This window comes from Pleurodeles waltl, chromosome 7, assembly GCF_031143425.1.
Source record: "Pleurodeles waltl isolate 20211129_DDA chromosome 7, aPleWal1.hap1.20221129, whole genome shotgun sequence".
NCBI lineage: Eukaryota > Metazoa > Chordata > Amphibia > Caudata > Salamandridae > Pleurodeles > Pleurodeles waltl.
This window is the reverse complement of record NC_090446.1, coordinates 134,988,718-135,004,865: the sequence shown is the minus strand read 5'-3', so window position 1 is coordinate 135,004,865 and position 16,148 is coordinate 134,988,718. Positions and strand designations below refer to the sequence as shown.

The following is a 16,148-nucleotide window of genomic DNA, read 5'->3' as shown; positions in this document are numbered from 1 at the left end:
GTTGTTAACACCAATTACTTCTCTGGTGCAATTCATATAAAGAATACGAAACATGAGGCACTCAAAATGAGCTACATGTACGAAAGAAATGATTTGCGACTTGCAATTTGCGAGTTGCAAAACCGTATGTTGAACAGTGTCAATGACACTGTTTGCGATTCGCAAGGGGGTCACAAATGCCCTACCTCATGAATATTCATGAGGTAGGCTGCAATTTGCAACCCCCTTGGGAATGGCAGCCCTCATAGGGATGGTGGCCTCCTGGAGACAGCAGACCACCATGTCTGTGGCAGCTTTTAAATAAAGCAGTCTTTTAAAAAAATGCAGCCCGTTTTCCTTAAAGGAAAACTAAATGCATTTCAAAAACAAAACATGAAACTTTTTCGTTTCATTTTTTGAGAGCAGGCAGAGGTCCGTAGGATCACTACCTACTCCGAAAAAATGTTTTTACTGCCATTCACAATTCTAATTGCGACTCACAATCCTTTTTTACGATTCGGTAAATAGTTTACCGAATCGCAAAAATGGGTTTGAACATACCAAAGTGCATTTTGCATGTAGCAAACGGCCGATTAACTGTTTGCGATGTGCAAAACGCTACGTACATGTAGCCCAACTTTTCTGTTTTACACTGGATTTTTTCTAAGAAGCATTTAATGAAATATTCCAAACGATTTCACAAAACTTAACATTTTTTAATCCTGAGCTTAATAATGAATGTAGTCAAAAATCTCATAGAAGTACATTTCCAACATGCTACATAATCATTTATAAAGTCTTGTCCCAGCAAATTATAACTTCAAAGTGTTTTTGTCCCAGATTGTTAGCTGTCATGTGTTTCATTACTCCTGTGCACCTTTCACAAACCTTTTTAGTCAGTACAAATCTTACAATTAGACCTCTTCTTCACAAAACTATTGGCCTCAAATTTAACTCTTCATTATCCACTATAATTACTAATGTGTTCAAAGTGTCCCGTTTGTGAGTTAATACGTATACCCAATCGAGAACTAAATCCCTCTCATTTCACGTTGAAAACGTATATATCATGTATACTTTGCTGGTCACTTAGACATAAGATCCCTAATCCAACCTTGACACAGGTTCTCCTGATAAAAAAAACCAAGGTGACCGTAATACAATTCTAAATGGTATCCCTCTTTTTCGAGCTGGAAATACACTACCTCATATCCATATTGTCTGAACTATTCAGTAAAAATTAATACAGTAAAATACTCTTAAACAATACAGTTCTAGATGAGGCCAGATCTCCTGGACAGCCTCGCGTAGTAAAATATTTAGATAGGGTAAAAAGGCCAGAAAACTCCAATACTAGTTCAGGAGTGTGAACAACATAGTTGAGTTGTCAGACAGGAGTTAGACCCTAACAGGCATGAAATAACAGAGTGTCAGGCACTTGCCAGATGCTCTATACCAAAGCTGTAGATCATTCTGTGACATGCCTGCCCAGTCATCAGCCTATGATGATGGAGTGGACTTCGCCATATTAGCCAGTTTGGATGGCAGACCTTGATGAGGCACACGCCCAGCTCCAGAGTGGGAAGATCACTATGCCCAATAGGTTTTTCAAGTGCCCCTTAGGGAATATTCTACGCCACCTTCATGCTATGTTCACAGTGCCTTTGGTAGAGAGGAGACTACCACCAGATCTATGTGAAGTGGAAATTAAACTGATACTCAAACCTAGTAGCTCCCCTAAATCCAATGTGAAAAAAGGCCTATCTCCCTCATCCATATAGAAGCTAAAATCCTTGTGAAGGCTCAAGCAAACTACCTGATCTGTGTAATTAGCTACTTTCTGCCCCTGGATCGAAATAGTTTTATGGTGAATATGTCCACCAGGCATAAAAGACATCTTCACAATGCACTAGCCCTGGTGAGGTCACCCAGAAAGGGCAATTGCTCTCCTTATGATCGATTTCCATAACGTGTTTGATTCAATAGAATGTAGTTTTCTTCTCGCAGTTCTAGCCAGAAGAGCGTTGAACCCAGGGTCACAGCTTCTGTCTATAAATCTCACCACTAGGATCTGCTACTGCTCTTCGCCCTGTACAAAGCCCTTGGCAGAGTGGTTTCAAATAGAAGCCCACCTACAGGGTTTCAAGTAGTCACAGGAAATGTAGGACAGAGTATCGCTCTTTGCAGACAATTTATTAATTTACCTCCATCATTCCAGATGGTTGGACAATCAAGCATTACAGATGCTGACTATGTGTTGAATTATCTGGCATTAAAGTCAATGCATCTAAATTGATCATATTCCTGGTTGGAAGAGGAACTTCGAAGTTGGGCTGGGCCCCAGGATTAAAGATGGCTTAGCAGTATGACCTGACATATTGGTCTGCTTTGCTGCTGTTGATGGGATAGAATGCCACAATTAAAAAGACCTCCCTCCCAAAACTCCTGTGCAAGCTTCAGAATTACCTACACAACATTCCTCAAGATTTCATCACATGATAGCTCCTTAATGAGGAGATTTCAGTGGGGAAGTGGTATCCCTAGTGTTGCAATGACCAAATGCTTCAAGCCTCATTTAATGGAGGCATGGGTATGGCCAACATCATGAAATGTTATCAAGCATCATGGTAAACAAATAGATCTATGGGGCACACTCTGAACCCACTCATGAAGATGAATGATGGGTTTTGGGAGACCTTCACCCACTACAGTTTTTGTACAGAGGGAACAGTCGCCTAGTATCACCCATCACTAACATGCTGAGTCAATTGTGGGGTGATACGCTAAAATGTGTCACCTGGCACAATAGAGTCACTCAAGAACCTCCACCATGGGTAGATATGGCACTGGGACAGGCACACTCTTTTACAGAGTTTTAGAGACTGGAACACCGGAGGTATTGTCAAATTAGGGAATGTGATGACCTGTGATACACTCAGCTTATTTGTTGGGCTCCAGTTGGAATTTGGCCAACACAAGCATAATTTTCTCAAATATTTACATCTCAGCTGTGGACAATACCCATATTTGAATGGTCTGGAGGGCCTCACAGACTTCAACCCAGACCTTGTCTGATGTGATGTACAGGCTCATCCTGAAAATACCTATACCCAAAGTCCTAGTGGACATAGCTGTCCAAAGATTTTGCTAAAAGGGATATTGCCCAGAAGTGGTGCACTGCTGACTCTCACAACCTGAAGTGTTGGACCAGGGAAATGGCCACTGCATAGCCACTGAGGTCCTAGTACACCAGGCCCTAAGGTTCCCTCAGAAGTATCACAAGGTATGGGGTGAATCAGGACTACATAACATTCTTGGACCATAACGAGGAGCTCATCCAGATGGACAATCTTAACCCATCCTCATAGTCTGGTCTGTGGCCATTCTATTGTTTGCACTTTTGATTGCAACAGATAAAATTTACCTTATGTGTTCTTTATGACCACATGCTTGTCAAATTTGCCCTCATGTCTTAAAATAACAATAAATGTTTCATATAAAACATGAAAGTCTATTGGCAGTAGCCAGGGGTAGCAACTGCTACCATTATTAGCCTTGGAGAGCCCTTTGCTGCCTCTGGTCCCAGGAGTCATGAAAGCAGTAGTACAGTCTAGAAGTCTGGCACTAATTATTGTACTTCACACTTCCTGTCACTTACATGCTTTTTCTTCAGCAGCAAATACAAGTCTGATTAGATCCTAAAGCTAAGACAAGGACTCCACCATGTGATTTCTATCATGCATTAAATGGTATGCGATAGCACTTCTTCCTGATTTGGCATCTTAGTAAATCAACATAAATGAGTAAAACCTCTGTAGATAGAAGTTAAATGCTCAATTACACAACAAACATGTTTGTTCACTTACTTTATTTGTATTGTTCTATAACAGAGAGGGATTAATAAAAACAAAGGCGTCCATTTTATTATACCTATGTAGATATTTGTTTTGCATCGTTCACGCCTTGGCTGCTCTCTTCAGCTAGTTTCATCAAGTCAATTTGGTAAACATTTGGTACATAAAAAACACTAACAAATTGGAACAAAATTTTGAAATACTTAAAAAAATATATTCTGAAAAATAAATATTTTCGGTCCATCCCATGTTTGTACTCGATCTGTTGCCTCGCTATAAGTTTTGGAAGAGCCAGGGAGTGAGGCGATGGATATTACATTTTTCAATGTCTCATTGCTTTGATAAAGCTAAAAGAGAAAGTGGTTGTTTGTTAATAGGTAGAAACCAAAACAAATGAGCTGGTCATAGCTGTTGAGTGAGCATTCTGCGATTCAATATCCAGTTTTTCAAATTGCTCCAAATATTTCCATAGAAAGACAAAGGAAGGTAAAGTTACTTGCTCATATCCACACATTTGTAAAGTGGAAAAGCCAAAATTAATATTTAAGTAACCTGGTTTTGCACCTTGTAATTTAGCCTTGAACCACACCACATTTTAATTTGATTGTCCTGGGCATATTTCATACAGGGGTAACTCTGAAATACGCAGGTCCCCCAGCCGGACTAATAATACATTATACCATTAAAAGGGTGGAATAATGACCAGAACATGACTGGACATAGTGTGCGTAAACCAGATGATGGTAGGGTTTCAGGGATTGAGGCTCTGTCCAGTGTGTGATGTCCTTTCTGCTCTTAACTGCCCTCTGGCATTGTGACTTCACTTCCTCAATGGAAAGAAGGTATCCTGACATGAAATGGAAATCACTCCAATATACTATTTAACTCTTGAATTAAGAATAAAACAATACAGTAAATAGAAATGGTAAAAGTCAATACTTCCATGAATGGCATTTGATGCTGTACTTACTCTTCCAAGATAATCATCTTGTCTCCTTTCTTGAAGCCCAAGTCGCCATCGTGCAGCGCATCATAGTCAAACAGTGCAATCACAGTGTTACTCTCGGACTCTGCAAGAGTGGTTTATTGAAAAATGAGGCATCTTCAACAGGATCATGAGCTCAATGAAGGCAGCGACATGAGCCAATTAACATGTGAACATAGGTCATTTATGACAAGGACATGATGCATCTTCCAAGAAATTTTGAGATCATTCATTACAAAAGCACGTCAACCTCCAAGAGAACATTAGCTAATTTGTGCAAAGACATGCATCATCTTTCACAATAACATGCACACATATACAACATTTGAGTCACCTTCCACAGGAAAATAAGGTAATTTTTGGCAAAGACATGACTTAATTCATGACAAAGACATGAGCACATTTCTGCATGAGCTAGAGGCATTGAAGATGAAGATAAGCCACCTTCATGGGGTGATGAGGTAAGTTAAGAAGACATGAGCCACGTTCCACTCTGAAGGAAAGGGCATCATTTATGACAAAAACATGGGACACCTTCCATAAAATCATAAGGTCATTCAGGGTGAAGCGCCCTTTCAAAGGAACTTGAAATCATTCATGACAAAGACATAAATTACTTCACAAGGGAACATAAAATCAGTCATAGTATAGTCATGAGCCGCCTTCCCCCCGAACATAAGTTCCTTCATCAAAAAGCCATCAGCTGCCTTCCACTGGAACATCCAAAGTCATTCATGACAAGGACAATTACAGCTCTCCACATGAGCTAGAGATGTTTAAGTTGAAGCTGTGAGTCACCTTCATGGGATGATGAGGTAATTCATGATGAAGATATGGGCAACCTTCCCCTCCAATAGAAAGAAAAGTAATTTATGGCAAAAATATGAGACACCTTCTATAGAAATGAGAGGTAATTCTGGATGAAAATATGAGCTGTGTTTCAGCGGAACATGAGGTAATTCATGATACAGACATGAGTTACCTCCTTGCAAGGGAATATGAGACAAGCCACCACAGAGACATGAGCCAGGAGAACATTATGTTCTTTATTAAAAAGACATGAGATGCCTTCCACAAAAACGTGGTCATTTAAGGCAAATATATGAGATAATTTCCTGAAAGTGTGAGGTTATTCACAACAAAGGCAGGAGTCACCTGCCACAGGACCATTAGGTCATTCAATAAGACGTCATAACCCATCCTGCTTTCGAATATAAGGTCCTCCATGACGAACACATGAGACTCCTTTTGTGGGAACAAGAGGTATATGGAGACATGCACAACCATCTTTGGGAACACTGGGTCAATGATATGAAAGACATGAACGTTCTTCCACAACAAGGTAAATACATTCATAAATAAGACATAGGCTAAATGCTATTGCAAGATGAAACCTGTTATGAAAAAGGAATGAGCTACCTTTACTAGGAACATAAGGGAATTCCTGACAAGAGTCACCACCAATTGAACATAATATCATCCAACAAAGGAAACATGACGCAGTATTTTTATTATTCAGCTTAAATCTTGTTTTATTTCTTGTTTTGAATCGTTGGTTTACATCTTATTACAAAACCAGACAATATTTCGTAGCTGTTCCCACTCAAACAGCTGACACGTTTTCTAAAATGTTGTTAACTTCTTTCTCAAAGTACAATGACTATGTTATTATTGGGAAGTTTAACTAAGGCATGATATTTTGATATGTTATCATTTTCAACACATCATATGGATATTGTCTATACATTTGTCTCAATTTGGGAATTATTAAAACAAATTGCAATGCTCTTGTTAAAGTAAATAGAGCTATCCATAGTCATTAAGTCGTCTCCTGGAAGACCAAATAGCCTTTTGATTGTACCATTCAGTGATATTACTGTTTTTTATGACTTAATGACTGTGGGATATTTTGAAGAAGTGCAATTGGGTTAGGTTTTCATAACAAAAATAATCTTTATCAATTTGTTGCTCTCTGATAGGTGACATATCGATATAAATAACTGTGCCCACATGTATTAAAAAAATTATTACATAACACGTGAAGGAGACTAATCGTTTATTTAGCCACATGATGATTTCTGTGTTGATTCAAATGCGCTGAGTTATATCATATATAATGACAGGAATACTATTCCCTCTTATTTAACAAATGCAATATTTGACGCTGTAAACAAAGCAATGAACGATATAAATTATCTTCAGTACTTTAATAAATAAGCGTCAAAAAGGAATCCGATATTAATGGATTTACATTTAAGAATTAGTAGATACTATATGAAATTTAGTTGCTCGTATTTATGTGGCACCTTATGAACAGGCCCCTGGAATTATATGGCAGGAGAGGACCAAATTATGCGACAGGGTTGAGTAAATTATGCGACAAGAAAAGGAAAATTAGGTGGCATAATGTGGCAAATCTTGTAAAAGTATTGCTTAATTATTTTGTAATCTTTTAACTTGGTAACTCTGTCTAGGCATTAGTTGCACCTCATTAGTACAATTTTAATACCCAAGTGTAGCAATAATCAATAAAAAAGGTGACAAGTCTAGCTTTGCAAAGGGCCTTTCATTGCACAGCAACACAAGTTGCTGCTTTTTTACTAACTTTGGAACCGTTTGAGCTAGAAACAATTTTTTGTTAAAATCTGCAGATTATGCAACAGGTGATGGATTATGTGGCAAATGTGGCAAATCTATAATAATGCGAAAATTGCAGTGGCCACGTAATCACATAATTTCAGTGGCCCTGCATATGACAAACATACTGGGTGGATTTCTTGCCTTTGTTGATATATAATTTTCGTTTGCACACTAGTTTAAGATGTATCTGTGATTTGTACGTTGTTGCTGTTTTATATGATTTGGTGTTTAAAAATGGTGCCTTCATGGATAGTCAACGCCGTGAGCAAGGCCTTAAGAGGCCGCAGAGCGTTGGCGTTTTCTGTCATTTTTTTCTGAATAAACTGATCTATCAGCATGCTACCAGCAGTGCCACCTGTGTTCTTTACTATCAGGGAGAGGAGGACTATATATATTCACACTCGGGCACAGGTGTACAGGTGTGCATCCCAAGCCAGCCGGCAGACGCGCTAGGAAAGGACTTGAAAGAAGAAAAAAATATATATATATTACCTAGGGGCGGTCTCCACTAGGTAGTTATAGTTAGGACCCAGTTTTTCTAGAAAACACATTTTTTGTTTTGCTGATAACTTTGGCGCCGCTTGATGAATCTTCATGATATTTTCCCAAGAAAGGTGATGTTTCCAACCTATTTAGCCCTGGGGAGCCCCCCTGCATTCTTAATCTATTTAGCCCCAGGAGATGCCGGTCCCCAGGGCTGTGGGGGAGGGAGGGGTGCACTCCTGCATTCTTAATCTACTTAGCCCCGGGGAGGGGGCAGGCTCCAGGGCTATGGGGGCGGGCCGGGTGGCTTCCCCGCATTCAAATTTTTTCTGGGTGCCAACACTTCCTTGTTGAATTGTTGGCAGCCAGTCAGATCTCAGCATGGGATCGGGAGGGTTGGTGGAGCATTCACAAATCTATATATACACATTTGGATCTTTTATTTCTCAAAACCTACTGAACAGATTTACACAAAATAACAAAAAGGGTGCTTTCTGGATCAAGAGCTACCTTTCTGGCAAATTTGGTGTAAGTCCGTCCAGTGGTTCGGGCGCTATTCCTGTTCAAAATCCCTATGGAAAAATGTATGGAGAAAACAAGTTTTGGGACCCTCCTCCTTTTCTCAGGCCCCGCATGAGCAATCGTCCTGAAACTTTGCAGACAGACGTGGAAGTGAGTGTTGTAGTTTTTTGGGAAAATGTCATCAAGAATAATCAAACGGAACCAAAGTTATTAGCAAAACTAAAAACGCCTTTTATATAGAAACTGGGTCTTAACAATAAAAAAATAAATATATATATATATATATATATATATATATATATGTTTAATTGTGTACCCTAGTGGGTAGCCAGTGCTTGTAGAGGTGAGCCTACAAGCCGCATGGTTTACATATCCTTACTGTACCCAAGATTTTCTTTTTTGTTTCATAAGAACATCTGATCTTTCAAGATAGACAAGAATTCCCTTTGATGGGACAATGAGTTAATTGAGAAGAAAGCCATGAGCCCCCATCAACAGAAAAAAGCTCATACATGACAATGCCATGATCTACTTTGCAGAGAAATGTGAGATATTTCATGGTAATCATGAGACACCTTTGAATGGAACGATAGGCCATTCATGAAAAATAATCCACAAATCATAAGACATCTCAAGATGTTTTGACGAGTCATCTTCAATTGGAACACGAAATAATGCAGTGCTAGCTGAATGGGGCTGTTTTCCCTCTCCTCAGTGATGCTTGGCAGCCCTGCAGGGTTGGGACCTCATCTCTAAGCCTTCCCTGTGCTAAAGGAGGGGCCTAAATTCTGCTAAAAGCGCCAGACATTTCCTAGGGCACAGGATGTGCCCGGGAGAAGACCAGGCAAGAGCGGGCCTGTCTGGTCCCCATGGAAGGACTGAGGAGGCTGGGTTTGGCCACCCCTCTTGGTATTGTCATTTGAAATCACCTCTGCATATCTTACACCATCTGTTGCTGATGAACTATGGGTAGGAGAAAAGTCAACGTTATTACTGCCTCCACTAATGAGTGCCGGGCGGGCAGGCTGAATTACTAACTATTTGAACACTGCAATGAGTGACAGTCACTCTGAAATTGAGAGTGTGGAAGAAAGATTGGGGGGAGGCAGGAGGTCTTATAGTGATCATGTATGCAATTCTACATAAGCCGACGGAGCTTCACGAATCGAAGTTGGTAATACCACTAATGTTTTTTTGGGAGAAATAATCAATTAGAAGGGATGTTTGGGAATTTATTTAGTCCTGTAGTGGCAGCGCTCCAGAGCATTGATAATACTTTAAAAGAGCTTCTCATACAAATTCAGAAGAAATTAACTGATTTAACAGAGCATGCACAGCGACAACAACGCTCTGAGGAGGATGTGGTTAATGCTTCTCCCAACTTAAGGCCCCACGCAACTACTGGGGATGAAACAGGGGCTCATCAATCTAACCCAGTTTCATAGACACAGACTGCCTCGGATGACTGTTGGTCATCTCAATAGGAAGACCTTTACTGCCTCAGCTGCAGATTCTGACCATGTACATACTAATAAGAACCCCTGAACCTTAGAGCTACCGCCTGACTGAACCCCATATGCAGTAATTCTGAAAATATTTCCACCTTTATGCCCAAGCCAACTTGAGAGAGAACATCCATTGAAGAACAAGGTAATTCACTGGCTCAGTATGTGCCTCGGCACGGTCACTAGTAGTGTTCTCTTCAGAGCGATAATAAGTATCCACAGGCTACATTGGGTTGGAAGCAGCCCAAAGAAGGAGGCAGGCGACTGCATTGCAACTAATTTCTATGCTGCACAACCAGTGGGTCATATCTGGCACACGTTTTCCAGTCCCCAAGATCGCCAAAAAGGGATACAGCCAGGTACCACTAGGTTTCTTCTACAGACTCAGGCAAGACTTATCCCTCGCTCGACCAATTTGCAATCCTGAAGGCAACAGGATATTTACCACCCCAACACAAAATCGTTTTGCCACTCTCAAGGAGGTTGGTTGACTGTTATGTGCTCATGTAGGCCCCGATATTATTGATCCAATTGTTTTAACTGCTGGGCCTACCAAGACACACAATTTCAGTGTTGACCAGTGTAGGAAAGCACCTGTTCGGCATGGTTAGCTCCCCACTTTTTGCCTGGTATCTGATGTAATTTTGACTGCAAGCGCACTGACTTCCTGCTAACCAGGTCCCCAGTGCCAGATCTCTTTCCTCAAAACTGCACAGTTGTTTACCCAATTGGCAAAACCTTTAGCACCCTCTGTAAGTCCCTAGTAAATGGTACCCATAGTTCCTAGGATCTGGAATACTAAAAAGGGTCCCTAAGGTCTGCAGCACGAATTGTGCCACCCTAAGGGACACCTCACCAAGCACATGACAGGCTGCAATTGCAGGCCGCGAGTCTTCGTGCAGACCACATTGAAAACACAACATGGCACACAGCCTTTGTGCCCTGCCCCTAACACTTCATGCAATATATGTAAGTCACCCCTCTAGCAGGCCTTAGGCAGGGTGCATTATATTACATGTGAGGTCATATCTGCATGAGCAGATATACCCCTGCTGTGCCTTTGTCGATTCTCAGACATAGTAAGTGGCCAGGGAAGGCATTTTAAATACATGTGCTGGACACTTGTCACTACGAGTTCCCCAGCTACATGATGGCTTCACTGAAGATAGGGATGTTTGGTATCAAACATCTCATATTGGTGAACCCACACTGATGTCAGTGTTGGATTTGCCAACACATGTACCCAGAGGGCACCTTAGAGGTGCCCCCTGAAAAACTACCAACTACTAGTGGGTTAACAGACCACTCCTGAATTCCTAAGGTAAGAGCCAGTGCTCTCGGGGGCCAGAGACAAAAGCCTGCACTGGTGGGGAGGGGGGGTGTTGACGCCTCTTCCAGGCAGGATGGACATTCCAGGGCGGGAAGCTTTAAAGGCCTAGCAGCCTTTGTAATGATGAGGCTGCTAGGCCTTTAAAGCTTCCCGCTGATGAGTAGTCCTGCCACTAGTATAGACGTGACCGTCCCAGTGCACATGTGGGTCAACCATTTCACCAATGTGCATGACTCCCATCATTTAGCGTGCAGCCACAGCAGTATATGGAAGGAGGCAACATCCCTGTAAACTAAGACCAGCTAACAGTCTCACTTAAAGGCGTTACATCTGCTGTGGAAAGGTGTCTGACGACAAAGCACCAGGACCAGATGGGGCCCGATCGACCTTTTTAAGAATAATCTAGCATTCTGAGCTCTGATCCTGGTGAATGTGCTGCACAGTGTGGTTCACGCAGCCCCCCTAAATCTTGGTCTATGACAATTATTGTTCCGATTTTTAAAAAGGGGGAAAGGAGGGGCCTCCGATGCTACTGCCCAATATCCTTAATAGACTCTACTGGCAAGGTGTTAGGTAGAGTGTTGCTGGATCATTTAGAGGATTGGGCCAGTGAAAATGGTATTTTAACAACAGTTCAGTACGGATTTAGACAGGGATTAAGAACAATAGACCTGTGTCTGAATCTACACCGATTAATCAGTATAAATGTGTTCGTCAAAGGAGGGTGCCTTTTTCTGGTGTTTACGGACCTTCGTCAATGTTATAAGGGGCAGGTTGTGGCGTATGCTAGCGGGAGAGGGTGCTGTTCCTAAGGTTGTCCACTTGCTTTCTCAGCTGCACGAGGATGTTGAAGGCAGCATTAGGTTTGGGCCCAATAGGGATGTACGTCACCTATAAAGATAAGAAGAGTGGTAAGAAAGAGGTGTGTGCTGGCCCCCTTTCTTTTTAGTTTCTACATAGAAATTATCTTGACAGCTATTTAGTTGAGACAGAAACCGAGTCTCCCAGGGTGGGGACCTGAATGTTACCAATATTGATGTATGCTAAGCACTGTGTACTCATGGCGAGAACGGGCCGTGGACTCCAGAGGCTGCTAGTCAGATTTGTGGCTTTTATGTCTGATTTGGGCTTGTCAAGTAATTAAGCAAAATCATTTATTATGGTTTGTGGCCACCTTCAGAGCAAGATTACTTCTTTTGATATTGATGGCACTGCACTTCAGTGTGTACCCACTTTCACTTATCTGGGGGTCCCCTTCAATAATTCCAGCTCCTGATTAGTGTGAGAACAGTGCACTTGGAATAGACTATAGCCTCACTGTTCAAATTTGCCGCCAAATTTGGGTCCATGCCACTTGACGCAGCTATTAACAATTATAAAGCTAGAGCTATATCGATTGCCTCCTATGGTGCAGGGATTTGGAGGAACATTGGCCACTCACAACTCCAGGTTATTGAAAACTGTTTCCTGTGAAGACTGTTTATTGCTCCCTAATAGTGTCCCGACTCTCATAAGTCACGAGGACCTAGGGCTCCAATATGTAGGAGGCATCATTAGGCTAGCACCAACTATGTTGTGCCTTTTCAGTCTAGTCCAGCTCTGAAGCCGTATTTAGCCAAATGGTGATTGCTGACTGCTTAAAAATGTCAAGAGTGCAGAATATTAAATGGCTGATGCATGTAAAAGAAGGTCTGCGGGCTATTGGTAGGATGGATTTGTATGAAAACCCACAGATCACCAGCCGACTAATTTAAACCCCAGTGAAAAGTGAAGTATTAAAGCTTGTACCAGTTAAAGGAGCTGTAACTGAACTGAGGAAGAAGTTAGTCAAAGCATATCTTCTGTTGCACGCATCCACTCTTATAGAAACATATCTAGCCAAGGTGACACCCTATCAGTGGTTTCATTTGATAAGGTTTAGACTTGGTATGGTCCACTATTTGGTATCTTATCCCTCAGACGTTTACAGCAACATAGATCTACTACCATGCCTATGCAACTCACTACTTCCCAGTCCCAGCTGCACTTGTTCTTTTTTTGTACACTATATAAGGACTCGCTAACACACATTTTAAGGCCTCTATTGAGGAATCCTAACATCAGAGAATGCTAGGCGGCAATGGAGAATCTTCAGATGCTCCAACCTGATGTGGTCTGCAACACAATCTACAGATTTATTGCTGCCATAGTCAAACAGCGTAGATGTGTAGGGAACTGAATGGGGTTGCAGTCCTAGGTTTTGTGTGCACTTAGGGGCCAGATGTAGCAACCAGTTTGCATGTCGCAAACTGCGAAAAACGCAGTTTGTGACATGTAAAACGGCCAACGCGATGCAGATTCACATTTTGCGAGTCGGTATCGACTCGCAAAATGTGAATCCGACTCGCAAATAGGAAGGGGTGTTCCCTTCCTATTTGCGACCACATCGCCATGCTGAGTTGCTTTGTGACCGCGAAAGCGGTCGCAAACCAACTCACAGTTACCACCCACTTGAAGTAGGTGGTAACGCATTCGCAAACGGGAAGGGGTCCCCATGGGACCCCTTCCCCTTTGTGAATGTCGCTGAAAATAATTTTTCAGAGCAGGCAGTGGTCCAATGGACCACTGCCTACTCTGAAAAAATGAAACCAAATGGTTTCATTATTTTTTTGAATTGCAACTCGTTTTCATTTAAGGAAAACGGGCTGCAATTAAAAAAAAACTGCTTTATTAAAAAAAGCAGTCACAGACATGGAGGTCTGCTGTCTCCAGCAGGCCACCATCCCTGTGAGTGCAGGGACTCGCTATGGGGTCGCAATTTGCGACCCACCTCATTAATATTCATGAGGTGGGTCTTTGCGACCCCATAGTGAGTCGCAGAAGGTGTCTAAGACACCTTTCTGCATACTATTTTGCGAGTTGCAATTTGCGAGTCGGTATGACTCGCAATTTGCAAGTCGCAAACTTTTTTTTTGCTACATCTGGCCCTTAGCCACAACTGAGAGAGCTGATTAGGTGGCTTGTTTTTTATATTACATTTTTAGTGTTATTTATAGTATGTTCTTAGCACCTTATGCACCTAGTCACTTTATGTATAGTAAATGTATTCTACTGATTTTAATGTGTCTTCCCTTAAATGTAACTCGTGATCATGTATGGATGCAGAACAATTTTGAGCATGATGATTTTACTATATATGATTGGGTCTTTTAAGAATGAAATGCATTTTATGTCTCTTTGTGCTTTTATATTTTTCTAAACTGAATAAAGATTGAACTGCTACTACTAATATTACTACTCTTTTAAAAAACATATTTGCAAACTCAATCTCAGCATAGTGAATACAAAGTTGTAAGAATCGCAGGGCACGTAAATAAGAAGGTACATAGTCAATGTGAGGCACAGACATATCTACTATTACCACTCTTGACAAAACTATGAGTCCCCGGCCATGATGCATGAGGTCATCCATAACCAAGAAACGAGCCACCTTCTAGTGAATATGAAATCACTTAAGGCAAACATATAATCTAGTCTGTGTCTGAAGGTGAGATCAGTCCTGACAATGCAAGTCAGTCCTTCATCTGCACTAACACACCAGTTATCACACATCACACTCATTGCTAATAACTGTTCATTTAAATCTCACCCATATCATGATACAACACTCCACCCTACCTGCGCATACTAGAAAAATGATACTTGGTAACCTACCAAAACGTTTGTGCCACGTTCAAATTAAACATGTAAAGTCGTAAATTAAAACTATTAACTTGAAAATAGCTTTAAAACGGTTTTGTTATATGGAATCGACCAGAAGTCTTTTTTCCATATTTACTGCGGACTACAAATGAAATCTCACAAACTGGGAGGGCAAAGGCGGAAGTGAACAAAGATGTCAGGTCTCGTCAAAGGTCAACTCGAATTCATACCTTAGGGCAGTGGTTCCCAACCTGTAGTCCGGGGACCCCTGGGGGTCCGCGAAGCCTTCTCAGGGGGTCCGCGAGAGCCTAGAAAATTTAAAAATATTAACAAATATTGACAAATTAGGTCCCCAGCTTCCAGTAATGACTCAGGCAGGGTCCCCGGATTCCCATGATGATTCATTGGGGGTCCCTGGGTTCCATTAATGTTAAAGTGGGTGTCCACAGAAATCAAAAGGTTGGGAACCACCGCCTTAGGGTGTTGTGTTCGTTCAAAGACATTCAACAAAACTGTGACACATGGCAGGAGGCTGACATACTGGAAGAGGTTTTCAGGAACTACCAGTACCAGCTCCTTTATAATGGGCGTTGGGGCTCAGCCCTTCCGATTGCATCTGTGTCTTGTGCTGTCCCAGCCCACAGTCAACTTGGATGCGCCAGTGAATATAATGCATCATGAAAGTTAGGCAATTGGGCAAGTCAGGTAGTGTTGTACCTCAGATGCTGAAGCTAGCATGTCTTTATAAGGCGTCTTCACAGAAATGCCAGAGCCAGTCAATATAATTAACATCATTTTTATAGTTTTATATAGCGTAAATGTGACCCAGGGCATCAGAGCGCTTTACAAGAGAATGGTAGTTCTTAATGAGTGACAATCAGTTGTTTAAGCTGCCTACTTTATCACTAGAGGATTTCGACTTGCTTCAGCAGGACTGGAGTTGGAGTTTTGGTGGCGGTAATTCTTGCTTTAATATTAGACTAAGTTAGTGTCAGTAAGTGACAATTAGATTAGTTATGTCGTTTTATTGATTCCAGAAGAGAAGAACATTAGGTGAAATGCATCAGTGCGGACGATTTAGCAAAAGTCGTTTCACCATGAACGTGCACTGAAGGCAGCGCTGTATTCTTGGGGGAAAACCACAAATGTAGGATCACAGTACTTTTGCC

General features: G+C 41.5%; 1 protein-coding gene across 2 annotated transcripts in view; it reads right to left on the bottom strand.

The window, feature by feature from the left end:
• Positions 1-16,148, bottom strand: part of HCK (HCK proto-oncogene, Src family tyrosine kinase) — a 139,668-nt gene that overhangs the window by 40,923 nt on the left and 82,597 nt on the right. For both annotated transcript variants that reach the window (XM_069243377.1, XM_069243378.1), the window contains exon 5: positions 4,804-4,903. In XM_069243377.1, the coding sequence (XP_069099478.1) occupies positions 4,804-4,903 (100 nt within the window). The remainder of the gene's footprint in view (positions 1-4,803; positions 4,904-16,148) is intronic.